We start from the raw sequence: 15,312 nt of genomic DNA, 5'->3' as shown, positions 1-15,312 counted from the left end.
ATGCTGACGCCAATAGAACCCTTGGCGCAGCTGTCTGAGGGTCTTGGTGCTGCCAAAGTGTCCTGAGCCGGTGCTCCCATGGCATGCTCTTGGCACCATCTCTTTAAGAGCTCCGGGCACTACCACCTGCCATCTCTCTTCCCCGGTGGCTAGTTCCTGCACTGCAGCACACCGTCCTTCATGCTTAACACAGCAAACTTGCTCCAAAAGCTTTTGGTGGCAGCGGAGAGTCCCATCACTCCTTCCCAGGGTGGCCTCCTGCCACTCTGGACCCACTGTCGCACAGGGTTGAGATCACGGTCCTCTTCCTGCTTGGCAGCCCACTCTGTAGTGTCCACAGCCTCCAAGGTGCAGCATGACGGTCCAGCAGCAGTCGCTTCCCCACGCAGCTCCAACTCCCTGGCATCCCGCCGGTCGCAGTAGATGCAGCCACTAACAGAACTTGGCCGCCGGGAAAGGGCGTCCGCATTGGCGTGTTGAGCCCCAGCCCGATGTACCACAGTGAAGTGGAACGCCTGCAGCTCCTCTAGCCACCGTGCTACTTGGCCTTCTGGTTCCTTGAATGACATCAGCCACTGTACTGCGGCGTGATCTGTCCTGATGGTGAAAGGCACGCCACACAGGTAATACTTGAAATGGCTTGTATCCAAAACAACTGCTAGCAGTTCACGTCTGGTAACACAGTAGCGTCGTTCACTCTTGTTGAAAGTGCGGCTGAAATAGGCCACCACGTGCTCACCTTCCGGCCCCACCTGTGACAACACCGCCCCCATGCCGGCATTACTTGCGTCCGTGTCCAGCACAAAAGGCAAGGCTGGATCTGGTGGGGTGAGAACAGAAGCGTTCATGAGGGCTGTTTTTAGGCTGCAGAACGCCTCCTGACATTCCGGCATCCAGAGGAAAGGTTGGTTGTCTTTAAGGAGGTGCAACAAGGACACCCTGATGCAAGAGAATCCTTTCACGAACCGTCCGTAGTACGAGGCCAGCCCCAAGAAGCTTTTCAACTGCTTCTGGTCCTTTGGTACTGGCCAATCTGTAATGGTGCGGACCTTCTCCTCCAGCGTGCTGATGCCCTCACCGTTCACTCGGTGGCCCAGGAACTCCACCTCCCAATGCATAAAGTGGCACTTTTCTGGGTGCAGTTTCAGCCCATCCGCCGCAATTCTTCCCAGCACCAGTCTCAGAGACTCCATTGCAGCCTGAAAAGACCCACCATGGACGAGGACATCATCCAAATACACCAGGCACCTTTGCCTCGGAATGTTTGAGAACACTGTGTCCATCAGACGCTCAAATGTTCCTGGTGCGTTGCATAGTCCGAAACTCATGACCTTAAACTGCCAGTGTCCTCGGGTGGTGCAGAATGCCGTCTTGGGTCTGGGCTCCGTGGTGATGGGGACTTGGCAGTAGCCACTGCGCAGGTCGAGTGATGAGAACCACGCGGAGCCTTATTGAGCTGCCTCTAGTCCACACAGAACCGTGGTCTGGTGCTCTTTTTCCGGGGGACCATGACCGCGCCAGATGCCCACGGACTATCGGAAGGCTCTATGATCCTTGCCTTGAGCATGGCACGGATCTCCTAATCTGCAGCCTCCTGCTGGGCCAGAGGGAGGCGTTGGGGCCGAACCTTTACTGGTCGCGCGTCACCGGTGTCGATGTGGTGCTCAACCAGGTGAGTGAGGCCCACCTCATTCTCACTGAGGGCAAAGATGTTTTCAAAGTCCCACAGTACCTGCTCACGCTGCTCGACATCCAAGCCGTCACAGTTCTTCTCCCAAATGGACCGAATAGCCCCAGTCCGGTTCTCTGTTGGCCGACCCGGGGTTAACTCCACTGACGTGGCTGGGCTGGATGTCATTGGCCCCGCCAGTGAGCAGTCCATCACGGGGCGAGCGGACTCTACCCGATCTACCGTCGACTGTCGAGGAGTCAGCGCTGCTGCTGCATTGGACAGGCTGGGTCCGGTCATCCGCACATCTGTGTTCTCCGCTGCAAGGTCTGCATTGCTGACGGCCACCCCCGGAGTACCCCGCCTAGACGCCAGGATCAGACCTACATGCTGACCACTCGGCAGGGTGAGCACCCCAGCTCCCAAGTCCACCACACATTTCGCAGCTTTTAAAAAGTCCCGTCCAAGAATACAGGGATCACTCACGTCAGCTACCCAAGTTGAGTGGGTTGTCGGCAGACCCCCCAGGACGAACAAAAATGTCCCTTAGCCTCTCATCTCGGCTGTTTCACCGGTCACGGTCCTCAGTTTTGTAAGGGTCGATGTTAAGACGGTCCCCACTGGAACAACGTCAGGCCTCACAATTGTAGCTGAAGACCCAGTGTCCACCAGGGCTGTACAGGAAACGTCCCCAAGCTGCACACAAACATGACTGGGGTCCCCCACGTCCGTCCAGCCCACCGATATAGCTTTCTCTCCGAATGCGGGTTGCAGTTCCTGGTTAACAACTGTAGGGGTCTGCGTTATCGGGGCTACACGGACCCTTTTCCGTTTCCCTGCTGGTTCAAAAAACTTTGGGCAGCGCCGCAGCAGATGACCTGGCTGTCCACAACCCCAGCAGACAGCGGGGCGTGCACGATGTCCGCTTCTTTCCTCCTGCTGTGCTGGGCGAGTCTTTATTGCGCACACCAGCTCCTCCAACCACGCTGGCCTGGGCTCCTCCCCTTCCAACAACGAGGTGTCCAAAACGGGGCAGGCGGATGTCTGTAGTGCTCCCTTGGTTGCAATCTCTCACTCTGTAGCGAGAGAGAGTGCCTCTCCCAGGGCTGCCGGGTGGGCAAGCTGGACGTGCAGGCGCAGCTCATCCGGTCTGAGAGCTTGGATGAACTGATGGCGTATCAGTTCATTTTGGATCTCATTTGGCATTCTAGCATATGCGCGCCGACCCAGGCTCTCGATCTCATGAGCAAGACAACCGAGCGCCTCACCGGGATGTCGATCACGCTGCTTAAACTCACAGCGCAAAGAGTCCCTCAAATTAAACTCCCCAAAGCGCCTTTGCAAAGCACCCACCAGGGCGCTGTAATCGAGTCTCGCTCCGGGGCTCAGCAGCAGCAGACAGGATGTAGCCTCCTCCGTCAGCGAAAGCGCTAACTGCACCGCTTTCACCTTGTCCGACCAATCCGCTGCGTCGTCCACCAACTCGAACTGTGCTCTATAAGCCTCCCAACTTCCTCTCCCGTAGAATTTAAGAGCTTTCATGGAAGGCCACACGGGCCCAAGGGCGCCGCCATGCATGTTTACGTCCGTTGCGACGGCGGCGGCACCTGCCTCTACGTCATAGCGCAACTCCGTTTTGGCGGGCCCGCGCTCATTTTGGCGCGAATCATCTGCTTCATGGCGACCGCGCCCGTTACAACTCGACTCAGGCATATCAATCACGCACGGTACGGCCTCTTCCTTCACCTTCCGCCGAGTACCGGGGTCGCCGAACATCCTTACGCAAAAACGGGAGTGCGACGGGTGAATCCAAAACTTCTGACACCAATGTAATGCCCGTCAGTAGCGGAGAGAAGGATGCTCGCAGTCGCTGATACTATTCACCATTTTTAATAAACAGAATAAGTAATAAACACACGCATTCAAAGGAGTTGCTGTTAGCCACAACTCACGCCCATGCGCTCCTCACTCAGACTAACTACCGGAGCCAATATTCTCCCAACCTGGCTCCTCCCCTCCCTATGACGTCACACAAAATACAAGAAACAGATATTACACTATTTACGATTGCATGCGTAGGAAATCTCCAAGTACTTGTAGGTGCCTTGAAATGGGTTGGTGAACACTGCATTGTTGGCTGGGACTGAACAGGTGGTTTTCCCCTTACACCCATGAATGAGGAAAATGGGTTTAGTTTCAGGGATAAAGAAACAAAAAGATTGTGCGACTGTACATTTGGGAAACAAGATTGTGCTACTGTACATTTTGACAACCGTGGCAGTTGATGGCTGCATGCACTCGATGTTTTGGCGCTGATCAAAGGGCCTTCCCTCGGAGCAGGTGGTCTGGTCGCGGCGTCCGTAGGCTGTACCATCGATGGTGATAACGTGCCCCAAACCTGCCGTTAAGATGAGGGGAAAGAACGGTAGTGATGAAATGGAAGAGTAGACATTGATTGTAACCACTTGTGTAAACACCTGTTGAACATGGCATTTTTGTCAAGCATTATCAATATCATCAAGCAGGTATGGCCTAATTTTCATTTACAATAATTCTGTATCGTATTGGTATTTACTAGTCCTCAAGAGGGCGGCCCGGTAGTCCAGTGGTTAGCACGTCGGCTTAATAGTGCAGAGCAGGTGTCACCAACATTTTTGAGGGTGAGAGCAACTTCATGTGTACCGATTGTGTGAAGGGCTACCAAATTGATACACGTCTGAAATAACATATTTGTCCAAAATACCTTCAATAATATGAGGATGTGTTATTTTTAATACTTGATGATTTAAATTGTCAGACTTTGATCGTGTTTCGAAATGTCTCACAGTACTGCCAATGTTTGCATTTTTAAATCATAATTTCTACTAGCAAATCACAATGTCCAGGCACTGGCGGGCTACTCAAGTGGTCTTCACGGGCTACCTGGTGCCCGCGGGCACCATGTTGGTGACCACTGGTGCAGAGGTACCGGTTTCGATTCCAGCTCCGGCCTCCCTGTGTGGAGTTTGCATGTTCTCCCCGGGCCTGCGTGGGTTTTCTCCGGGTGCTCCGTTTTCCTCCCACATTCCAAAAACATGCGTGGCAGGCTGATTGAACACTCTAAATTGTCCCTAAGTGTGAGTGTGAGTGCGAATGGTTGTTTGTTTCTGTGTGCCCTGCGATTGACTGGCAACCGATTCTGGGTGTCCCCCGCCTACTGCCCGAAGACAGCTGGGATAGGCTCCAGCACCCCCCGCGACCCTAGTGAGGATCAAGCGGCTCGGAAGATGAATGACTGAATGAATGTATAGTCCTCAAGAGGGGGGAAAAATACCTCTCAAATAATATAAAAAGTTCTTACCACAATCCAAGTGTGCCATGGCCCCCTGACAAGCCACCACAGTCACTGTCGGAGTAAATTCAATGTTAGTTATGGAATTGTGTAAAATCTTCACAGGATGTCAGAGACATACTTGGTTCCAGGCAGGTAAAGGTGGTCTGCAGATATTTGAAGGCGCCAACACAGGAACCACGAGTGTGGAAAACAGTCAGGCTCACTTCACATGATTTCCTGCCATTGCATCTGCGCACAAAAAGTTGTTGCAAAGATTAGGCTGGGTGAGAAATGGATTTTCAGATCCTCCCATACATTTTCATCATCTGAACAAAACAAGCATGTTTCAATTCTCACAACTTGACACGATGCATACTTCTTGAGTTTGTCCACGGTGCTTTCCTGACTCCAGAGTTTGTCCACGGTGCTTTCCTCGGTCCAGTATGTGTTGGCCAGCTGTTGATCAGATTGGTCCTCATCAGTACAGACCCACGGGTTTGAGCAACCATACACCGAGTCAATCACACTGATTACGCCATGACCTGTCACACCAAGACAGGCAGCAATCAACATGGGGAAAAGTTCATCTGACCATGACTCTTTTAGATCAGGTAATCAAAGAACTTTAAGTCAGTGAAGGTTTAAATAAGAATGGCTCAAGTCTTACCGCAGTCTAAGTGTTGGACGGTCCCGTCGTCATTGTCACATGTGGTCGCTCGGTTCTTAGATTCAGCAACTGCAAAATATTAAAAATTGGAATGAGTTATTTTTCAAAAAAACAGGAACTACCCAATGAATATTGGACAAACTTTGACAGTGACCTGCTGTGAGGAGCAAACCGGTTGTTGCCAGCACTGTGGAAAACAAAAATTGTCTTTAGATCAAAGAAATGACATATTTTGAGAGTAAGGTGGTTTGTCAATGACACAACACAGTCAAAAACACGTGAGCATCGATTATGCTCAATCATTCCTCCTCATTCCGATTTCATCAGGGAATCAGCGAATACTCACACAGCGCCGCAGTAAGTCTGAAGCGGTTGGAATTCATTTTCGGACAAGAAAGTCTCCCACACTTAGACGATGATCGGAGGTGATCCCTGTCTGGAAAGTGACTTCATGTCTTGCAGCTATCTGCTATTTATAAGGCACAGCGACTTGTAGAAGGTCTTTGGCGGTGTGTGTGATTGGCTGGCAACGTGACGCTGGTCCGTGTGACAAGAATTTTCGAGATTGGTTTTTTGTTGTGTTTTTTTTTTGCACCGAAGACATTGGTAACCTGCATTTTGCCCTCATATGCACCTGTTTTTCTGATACACGCTACAAGCCTGATATTGTTACTTTGTTATGATGCCTCAAGGTTTGTCTGAGACAATTTGTTCTAGAAGCCTGTGCGAATTTTAAGGCATACAACAATGAACAAATATTTCACTTATCAAAAAAAAAAAAAAGTTCTCAGGTTGGCTCACAAATTTGCATGTGCAGCCATGGTGTAATGGAAACTATTTTCAACACTTGAAACATTGCCCTTGAAACATTTTGTACAAAACTTTGTTTCCCCCTTAATAGCCTTTTTGCCATTGAGCTCAGGGCAAGATAAAAATCCCAAGTCAGAATTAAAAGTTAGAACTCCCTCCTGCACCATATTGCAAACGCAAAATAAAACAGATGATATTTAAAACGAAAACACTGTACAACGGGATTTCAATTTAGTTTTACATGATACAATATTTTTCAAGGTTGTCCTGGCCAGGAAGCATCAAAATGTTGCAACACACTTCAAATGACGCACATATACATGCCAACACAAGTTACAGTTGCAACCCTTCAAAATGTCACCCAAATGAGATAAAACGGTTACAGGTTAAGGAGGCTGTGTTCTTTGCACTCAGTCCGGATTCAAAGTCATTGACTGAGATAAGTCCCGTTTGTTTCCAGTCCTTTTGCAACAAGCTCCATGATGACAGGGCAAAGAAGACAAAAGCCCTTTTCAGGCAAATGAAACAATTGGCATCATAATATGATTTTAATGTAATCTGTCAGAACCGACATCTGCCTGTGTGATCAATTTACAAAATGGGGATTTTCCACATTCTATTAGGGCTGGCCAAACATTTTGTGCAAGAAAAGAGATACAATGTATTCAAAATGCATTACCGCAATTGGTATGGTAAAAGGAAGAAATACTTTTATCCTGATGATGAAAAAAGTGGATACAAGTTTTCTTCTGGTCGGTGCTTGCCGACATAGCTTCAGAACTAAATTTTCTGTCAGTCTTCAAAAATCTGGCAAATGGTCAAAAATAACCGGCTCTCCAGTTCGAGAAAAAGGAGCCCGTTTTCATTGTTTTACTGTTTAATGTTGCACCGTACAGTTATAATGTGTGATATCTATGACTTATGACTCACTTACCTGTGTTTTCAGTCCTGATGGTAATTGTGTGGCATAAGAATGTCAAGTGAAAGTTTTTGCCTATCAAATCAAGCTTTGGCTGTTGTTCTTATTACTCACATTTTGCTGTGAAAATGCATGTGTCAAATGACGATCTATGCAAAATGAGAAAAGTGACACGATAGAAACTTATTTAAAAAATCATACTACTTGACTAAATTCAATTAATGGAAAATAATTTCCATATCAGAAACTTGGCTTGACGATGAAAAAACAAGTGAAATGAAAATAGAAGGATATGAAATGTTTGCAACAAATAGGGAAACAAAAAAGAGGGAGGGGGGTTCTACTGCTCTGGAGAAAATCTGAAACAGTTCCTGATAACTGGAAAATGTATTAAACAAATTATATCCCCCCACCCCCCCTGAAAATAAATGGTTGCTCTTGGAAAATGTCCCTTTTATCAACACTAGTATGAAAACTTTGTCCTAAGTACACATTTCAAAATTTTGAACAAAACATTCGACACATGACTGATCAAGGCACTACAACACCACAGTTCAAATGCCGGGCTTCTATTCAGAATGATCCAATCGCATTCAAACTTAGTTTGAGTGGTAGTCAGCACACATGCCACTGTTTTAAGGGACACCTGATGAAAGCCAAATTAATTTTGGATGTTCTATTGGGCTTTTCCTGACGTTTTTTGTTGCTTTTCCACAGAAGCCTAAAGGTTCATACTCACGCTGACTGCTGTTTGAAACTGTCCAAAGTACCTCCACCTTGATGAAAACCCAAATCACAGCTCTAGAAAAACAGCACACAAGGCTGCCACCACCACAGCTGACCGCAGGTATGCCATTTATTTTATTTTATTTTTGGGAGGAGGGTGAAGAAACAGTCCGTCATATTAACGCTGGGAAATGTTATGAAATTATTAATCGTGGCCTCATTTTTATCACAAACACCTGGCATTTACACAAGGCTGTGTAGACTTTATATAGACTGTACAGCAGGTGAAAGGAGTCCAACATTTTGACAAATCGTTCCTTTTACTCTCTGATTGCCTGGCTTTTACCAGGCTTGGAAAATGGTTTAACAGGAGGTGTTCTTTGTGTGTTGCGCCTCAGTAGGTGTGTCCTTGCAGGAACTCTTGAGGTGATATTGAACTTTAACTCCCCTGCGCCTCAGCAAACACCTTACCTCCCATCACGAGAAACACACATTCGGTGTTAATTGTCGCAATGGCACGTTTCAATAACAAGGCTCTAATTATCAACATGGTTGCCTGTTGGAGTGTGCCTCTGGGTGTGTTTTACACCAGTATATATGTCACGGGTTCACGCATGAGTTGTTCACAAATTCAAATAACTTTGCTAAAGTGAGTCTCATGTTGCTAGGAAGAGTCCCAGGCCATAAGCACAAGTCATGGGTCAGAGTCAGAGATTAAACTGGCTGTTTGATTGGTTACCTACCTGACAGAACAGTGTGATAAATATTTGGCAAATTGGTTTGTTGTCTGGTTAGCTGTCTGTCTGGTGGCCTTGTAGTGTACAAGCATCTGCCAAGTTTCAGTACAGTACCATAACTCAAATTATTTGGGTTAAGTTTGTCTTTCATGGATACCACTTGAAGAATGATTAGGCAGAGAAAATTCCTGGTGTTCTGCAGCGTTCTTTGTGTGTGCAAGTGTGTGTATGTGTGTTAATCTATTGAAACTCTAACCATCACAATACCCATACGATTAAGTAGCGTTTTAGTGAACAGTATATCCGTTATGAACATGTACATTCTAAATAACCACTCCATGACAAAAAAATCCTATGCAAATTCAAGATTGTAGAAAATTGCGATTCAATTGTAAATATGAATTTTACGTCGTTTTATTACATCGCCTTCATTAAAAAAAAAACGAATCTACGATTACATACATACATACATACATACCCCTTAGGGCCAGTAGAGGTCAGCAGATAGTCGATGTTACTGCCGTTGACGCATTCTGTTAGGTGGAAAAAAATGTTCACGCTCACGCTCTCTCTGCCCCCCCCCTTTTTTTTTACTCTCATCATATAGTTAATCAGTCCATGATAACAACAAATATGAAGACATAACAGTTTGATTGTTTGATTTGTAATTTCCTCAAGAGGAAATTCCGTTCACTCTATGACCAATACTGTATCCGCCCCACCATTTTCTGCATCACTTGTTCTGATATGTGTGGGTGCGTTGGAGTCTAAACCACCTGACAAAGGTTGTGTTATGGCATAGGGGTCAAACTCAGGTGCTGGAGGGCCGCTGTCCTGCATGTTTTCCAAGTCTCCCTGCTGCAACACACCTGATTCAAATGATCAGATCATCAGCAAGCTCTGACATTGAACATGTTCATTTAAATCAGGTGTGTTGCAACAGGGAGACTTGGAAAACATGCAGGACAGCGGCCCTCCAGGACCTGAGTTTGACACCTATGTGTTAAGGGCTATTTGTCAATTTGTGTGTGTTTGTGTGACTTGTCCAAAAATTGGTGGTGATATAGAATGGCTGAATCATGTTATATGAGTCAGGACAAATTCATGTACTGTTGTTTTGTTTTGAGTTTTTTTGTCAGGGTTACTAGTTACATTTCTTGTGGTTGTATGGCCATCATAAGCATATTCTGACTTTCTGTGTTGCCGTCACAAAAATAGAAAATCATGCTTGTGTAATTAATCTGCTTGTGTGATGTCACCATGACTGTTTAGGTAACATTACTTCTTGACAACAAAAAAGTCCAGTTGAGAATTGACTCCAACATACTTGATTTGAGTATTCTGTCTGAGTTTATTTAGCGCAGCACTCTCCAGAGTTAAATCAAAACTTTTAAAAGTTAAATAATTAACATTGGGAAAGTTTTTATTTATTTATTTACTAATCAGAATTAAATGAACACTACCAGAGTAGACAAATAGATCCTCCCAGACACATTTGTTTTCTCTCTCAGTCAGTGTTAGTCTTAGAAGTTTGCCCTGACCAGGATTAGCTCTCAAGTCCAAAGTTAGCGGTGCTACCCCTCCGAGCCATCCAGCTGCAACTCGCAATGCATGATAATGATGGTCAAAACATACATCAGTTTGGCAAAACAGTGACATTTTAGCAGCGGTTGTTGCTGTGTTCCACTATGGAGATTCCAATGTGATTTGAACGACAACTTTTATGTCCTTTGTCGCTATAAGTTTTGTTGTTTCGGTATGAAATCCGAAAGCCTACTCCGTGTTTTGGAAGCTACGATTTCACATCTGTTTCTGGTTTGGTCCATTCATGTCCTGTCTGTATAAATTACTGCTGCATGTCGGTCGAGCGACTTACTCTGTTGCGGCTACTTGATGTTTTCCTTGTCGTGCGTGATTGTGTGTCTGTCTGTGTGTAAGGGAGTCAAATCCGTGCGGAGATGACAGAGGGTGTAATCGCAAGCTATGTGATGTGACAATGCAACTCTTAGAAGCTATTCAGCTTGGGGCCTGTCCTTGACCCTTAAGGAGCTTGTAATGTGGGCTACCCCCAGCCCCCACACTCTTTTGTGTTTACCGGCAAAAACGAGCAGAGGAAAAAGAGGGGGGGGGGGCAGACGAGACCTACCACTGAGCGAGGGCTTTTGCCCCTCTGTGCCAATGGCAGTCACATTAAGGAAGCGCAACACACACACAGAAGTACACACCAAGCCTCCTGATGTGCACTCATTTCATGAGGAGGGAGTGTTGAGGGTCGGCGGGTGAGGCAGAGGGAGACGAGTGAGGGAGTGGGGCGCAGCATGGAATAGGGGGGAGTGAGGGGGGTCAATCTTAAAGGCTGTTCTGCCTCTCCACAGGAGGACATGGTCTGCAGAGGCCAGTGGTCCTGCTGCTTAGCACCAGGAGCTCCACGTTACCCAGTTATCCATGACAACCAGAGAGGGAACATGCAAAAGCTCAGCTGTGGCCAGAGAGCACTCAGTTGGAGCGCAGAGGGAAGAACAAAGCATCCAGTGATTTTCACCGCCCCCACCCCCCGTGTCTGTTTCACTTTGTCCACACAGTTTTTCGCTTTTCTTTACCGGACATAAAGACGCTTTGAAGAAGACACAAACATGCACATACGCTTCCATACACATACACTTGAGTGGCTAATTGAATTATGTTTGTTCAATAAATTATATGGTGGCTTTTCATAGGATTCCCAAATGTTTTTTTTGTTTGTTTGTTGTTCAGAACAGTTAAAACCTTTTGTGGATTGATATCTAATATACCAACCAATATCTATATTACCAACAGAAAAGGAGCAGACATTTTGTGGTCTAGACCTGAAGTGTGTAAAATGCTCATTATACACGGTTAGGCTGTGCTCAGCCCAAGTGAATAGGCTTAAACTAATCCTGTCAGAGACTCCCCTGAAGAAATTGCTACAAATGAGTTAAATATTAAAGCCTTTTAAGACAAAGGAGGTGGAACATGCTCAAATTCCGCAACAAAATATTTTGTTAAAGCAAATCCAGCGCTTGGATTTCTTCTGCATGCATACATACTCGTGTTGTTTACAAACTAAAGGATTGCATTTCAAATCAATCTCACATCCGAGTTGTGTCAGTGGCTCCTTTGTTTCCACACTACATGACTTGGGGTGTGCCACAATAATTACAATAAGTAGATCAATGTGCATTTTTTATGTTTACTTTGACTTGGCCAAGCACAGCTGCAAAATTTGACGACAACAAAAGGACTGAAGATGGCAATCAGCAATGTCTGGCGGCCTGTTTGGTATATTTTATTTCATGAAAGTATGACTATGTGTGCCACAAGAACAGCCGGTTAATATTTTGTAATTATTTATAATCTTTTTTTGCCAAAAAAACAGTACCCGATCTCTTATGTGTCACAAGATGAGAGAATACACCCTCCTTGCCCAATATCTTAAATCATCCAGTAACCTGGGTCCTCTCTTTAGCCCCCTCCACAGGCGCTCAATGGAGTTGAGGTCTAGTCAAGGGAGCAGCTTTGATTTTGTCTGGCCAACCTTTTCTTCAACTTTCACAATGTGCGTATGCTTCTGTAATGAAACAAAATGAATGAATTTGAATGCTTTTAACCATGGGTGTAATTAATGATGAAGGGCACAATACTGTGGCTATATGCGATTCCCAACCACTGTGCCACTGGACCTTGGCATTCACCTGTCGTCATACATACAACAGATTAATTAATGAATTCCTGTGAGTATATCAACTTCTGTCCAGCTAAACAGGCCCTAATTTCTCACTCGAGTGAGTAAATCTGTTCGTACATTGACAATGTTGTTTTAGTATACAGTGCGTACTGCACTGTGAGCAAATTGTCCACATGCGTGCATTTGAGGTTTATCCATAATTTTACCAAAAAAAATCCCAGTATTTTGTGAGCAGTGGTGTGCTTCGGCTTTCGAGGATGGGAAAGGCTGATCTATCTAATTGACGTCGTCCATCTCTCACCGAATTCCAAGTCCACGTTTTCTTTCTGTCTTCTCCCCGTCAGGTCTCTCGATCTCCGGTGTAGTGACACGAGTCGGCCGCGAATAGGCGCTGTCGGCCAACACTCCCCCCGCGCCCGTCGCTTGACTTGTCGGTCTCTCTCTCTCTTCTCCCTCTTCCCGTCAACTTAGCCCTGCCTGCCTCTCAGCCTCAGCCAACCCGGGCTGTGCCGAGCTGCTCCCTGCGGGATCAGAGCGCTCCCCCGCCGGGACCCTTCTCTCACATCCCCCTGCTGGGACGCGGCTACATTTCCAGCCAAGCACTGCCTGCCTTGGCTTTATTATGTGTGTCTGCGCCGCAGCCCCGCCAGCAGAGGCAGGCGGAGGAGGAGGAGGAGGGAGACTGGTAGCCAGAGTCAGGACAAAGAAAAAGCAGGGAGACAGAGGCTAGCGAATATCTGGCTCTTATTAACACCACGGGGCACAGGGCTTTTGGGAAATAATAACACGTTCCTAGTCAAATTCCTCACGCGAGGGGGGGGGGGGGGTGGAGGGAGATGCGTCATGTCAGTGCCACCCGAGCACTACTAGCAAAGGGACGGAGCCCGAGCGACGCTTTCACGGTGGGCAGAGACGAACTCAACTAAAAACTGACAGTGGTCGTTACTTTGCAAAGGGGGCAGATTCCGTTCACCGACACACGCCAATACAATCCACGCTCGTCGCCGCTCATCACCTGGACCATCGCGTTTCGCGATAACGGACATTGCCGTTATCACTTTGACGGTATTTCCGAGTGTCGCGTTTAAGCAGAAGTTGTTTATTCTACAGGTTGCTTCCTCTTCCTACACCCCGCGCTTGGCGTTAACGGCTCCACGCGTTGCGGGACCCACGCGGTGTGATTTTTTTTTCCTCCTCTCCGACTCCGACTCGAGCGAGCGGAGGTGCCGCATTGCAACAGGCGAAGAAGCCGAGACCGAGTGAAGGAAGAGGAGGGCGGTTGAACCTCGGCTGTGCCCGCCTGCTTGGTGAGGTGAAAACACGGAACGGAGCGAAAAAAAAACACCAGCAGCAGTTGAATTAAACCCGCAGCAGAGATGTCCAGACGAAAACAGGCCAAACCGCGCTCAGTTAAAGGTAAGAAAAAACGCGTCCTGCACTTTTCTGTTTGCAAAGCCAGTACGGCCAGAACCACCACTTGAGCTTTCGCTTGCCACTTGACTTTTCAAGCTCGGGTTGAAATTGTTGTTTTCTGTTAGCGGTCGTCCACCTTGAGTTACTAGGAAAAAGTGCAATGATCACTCCCAATGGTTTTAAAATTAGCTTATCAATAGAGGAAGGGGCACTTCTGCATAGCTCCCCCGACATCTTCTAATTGGTCCTCTATATTCTAATCTGCTCTGTCGGAGTGTGTTGTTCCTCGCTTGTTTTGCTAAATGCACCTCCCTTGACCCCTACATATCTACTGGACTTCACACACACGCTGTCAGGCTTTTTTGTTTTACATCAATTTGTGCCTGAGATGTGCTAAACAAGTTGTTGACGCCTCTCATCTAAGCTCTGAAGAATGTCTGTTTCCATCAGTGTTTTGCTACTTTTACATCTCACCTTCTCTGGTCAGACGGCATCGATTATTTAAGTTCAAAACAAAATACGATTAGTTAATTTTATTTAACCCCCCCAACAGAAGTGTTGTTGAGTCAGACACAGAACCCCACTTTGTGTCATTACCGCCAGCCAGTATTCATTGTAGCGCATGGGTGAATGGGCATCATGCATGAGGGCATGTGGTGGCCTTGGTCTCCATGTTTCCTTTATGGGACCCAGATGGGCAACGGGATGGGCTGACCATGTGGTCAACACCCCCTCCCCCATTTCCTTCTCCATTTAGGCTGTCCCACTCAGACTTTCTAGGAAGCTACCAGACTTGACACAACTTCAAACTGGCCGCTTAGTCTGACGGGGCTGTTCAATCCCAGTGAGAATATCGTCTTGTTTTGTTTCTCTGGTTCATTTGTCATCATGTTAGTTCTACACAGCGGCCCGGTAGTCCAGTGGTTAGCACGTCGGCTTCACAGTGCAGAGGTACCGGGTTCGATTCCAGCTCCGGCCTCCCTGTGTGGAGTTTGCATGTTCTCCCCGGGCCTGCGTGGGTTTTCTCCGGGTGCTCAGGTTTCCTCCCACATTCCAAAAACATGGCAGGCTGATTGAACACTCTAAATTGTCGCTAGGTTTGAGTCTGAGCGTCGATGGTTGTTCGTCTCTGTGTGCCCTGTGATTGGCTGGCAACCGATTCAGGGTGTCCCCCGCCTACTGCCCGAAGACAGCTGGGATAGGCTCCAGCACCCCCCGCGACCCTAGTGAGGATCAAGCGGTTCGGAAGATGAATGAATGAATGAATAGTTCTACACAAGACACACTGGTGGTGTTGTGCATATTGCGGGTACCGGTAGTTTGTACAGGAATTGAATGCCTGTGTTTGGAAA

At 47.1% G+C, this 15,312-nt stretch overlaps 3 protein-coding genes across 4 annotated transcripts in view; 1 reads left to right on the top strand and 2 right to left on the bottom strand.

The window, feature by feature from the left end:
* Positions 1-15,312, bottom strand: part of LOC127598052 (tumor protein p53-inducible protein 11-like) — an 823,313-nt gene that overhangs the window by 760,826 nt on the left and 47,175 nt on the right. The gene's annotated exons all lie outside the window — the stretch shown is intronic.
* Positions 3,544-6,104, bottom strand: LOC127598059 (L-rhamnose-binding lectin CSL2-like). Its single transcript, XM_052061569.1, is given in 7 exon segments — positions 3,544-4,067; positions 5,010-5,054; positions 5,122-5,262; positions 5,390-5,524; positions 5,650-5,718; positions 5,804-5,836; positions 5,996-6,104. Coding segments are annotated over 7 exon segments (801 nt in total). The 5' UTR covers positions 6,033-6,104; the 3' UTR covers positions 3,544-3,726.
* znf423 (zinc finger protein 423) overlaps positions 13,012-15,312 on the top strand; it is a 123,314-nt gene continuing 121,013 nt past the window's right edge. Inside the window, exon 1 of one of the 2 annotated variants that reach the window (XM_052061516.1) lies at positions 13,012-13,963. In XM_052061516.1, coding sequence (XP_051917476.1) covers positions 13,924-13,963 — 40 coding nt within the window. In that variant the 5' untranslated portion in view covers positions 13,012-13,923. The remainder of the gene's footprint in view (positions 13,964-15,312) is intronic. The other variant, XM_052061517.1, reaches the window with a different exon arrangement.

The sequence above is a fragment of the Hippocampus zosterae genome, chromosome 3 (assembly GCF_025434085.1).
Source record: "Hippocampus zosterae strain Florida chromosome 3, ASM2543408v3, whole genome shotgun sequence".
Classification (NCBI taxonomy): Eukaryota; Metazoa; Chordata; class Actinopteri; order Syngnathiformes; family Syngnathidae; genus Hippocampus; species Hippocampus zosterae.
The sequence above is the reverse complement of the archived record's forward strand: the minus strand, read 5'-3'. Positions and strand labels throughout refer to the sequence as shown.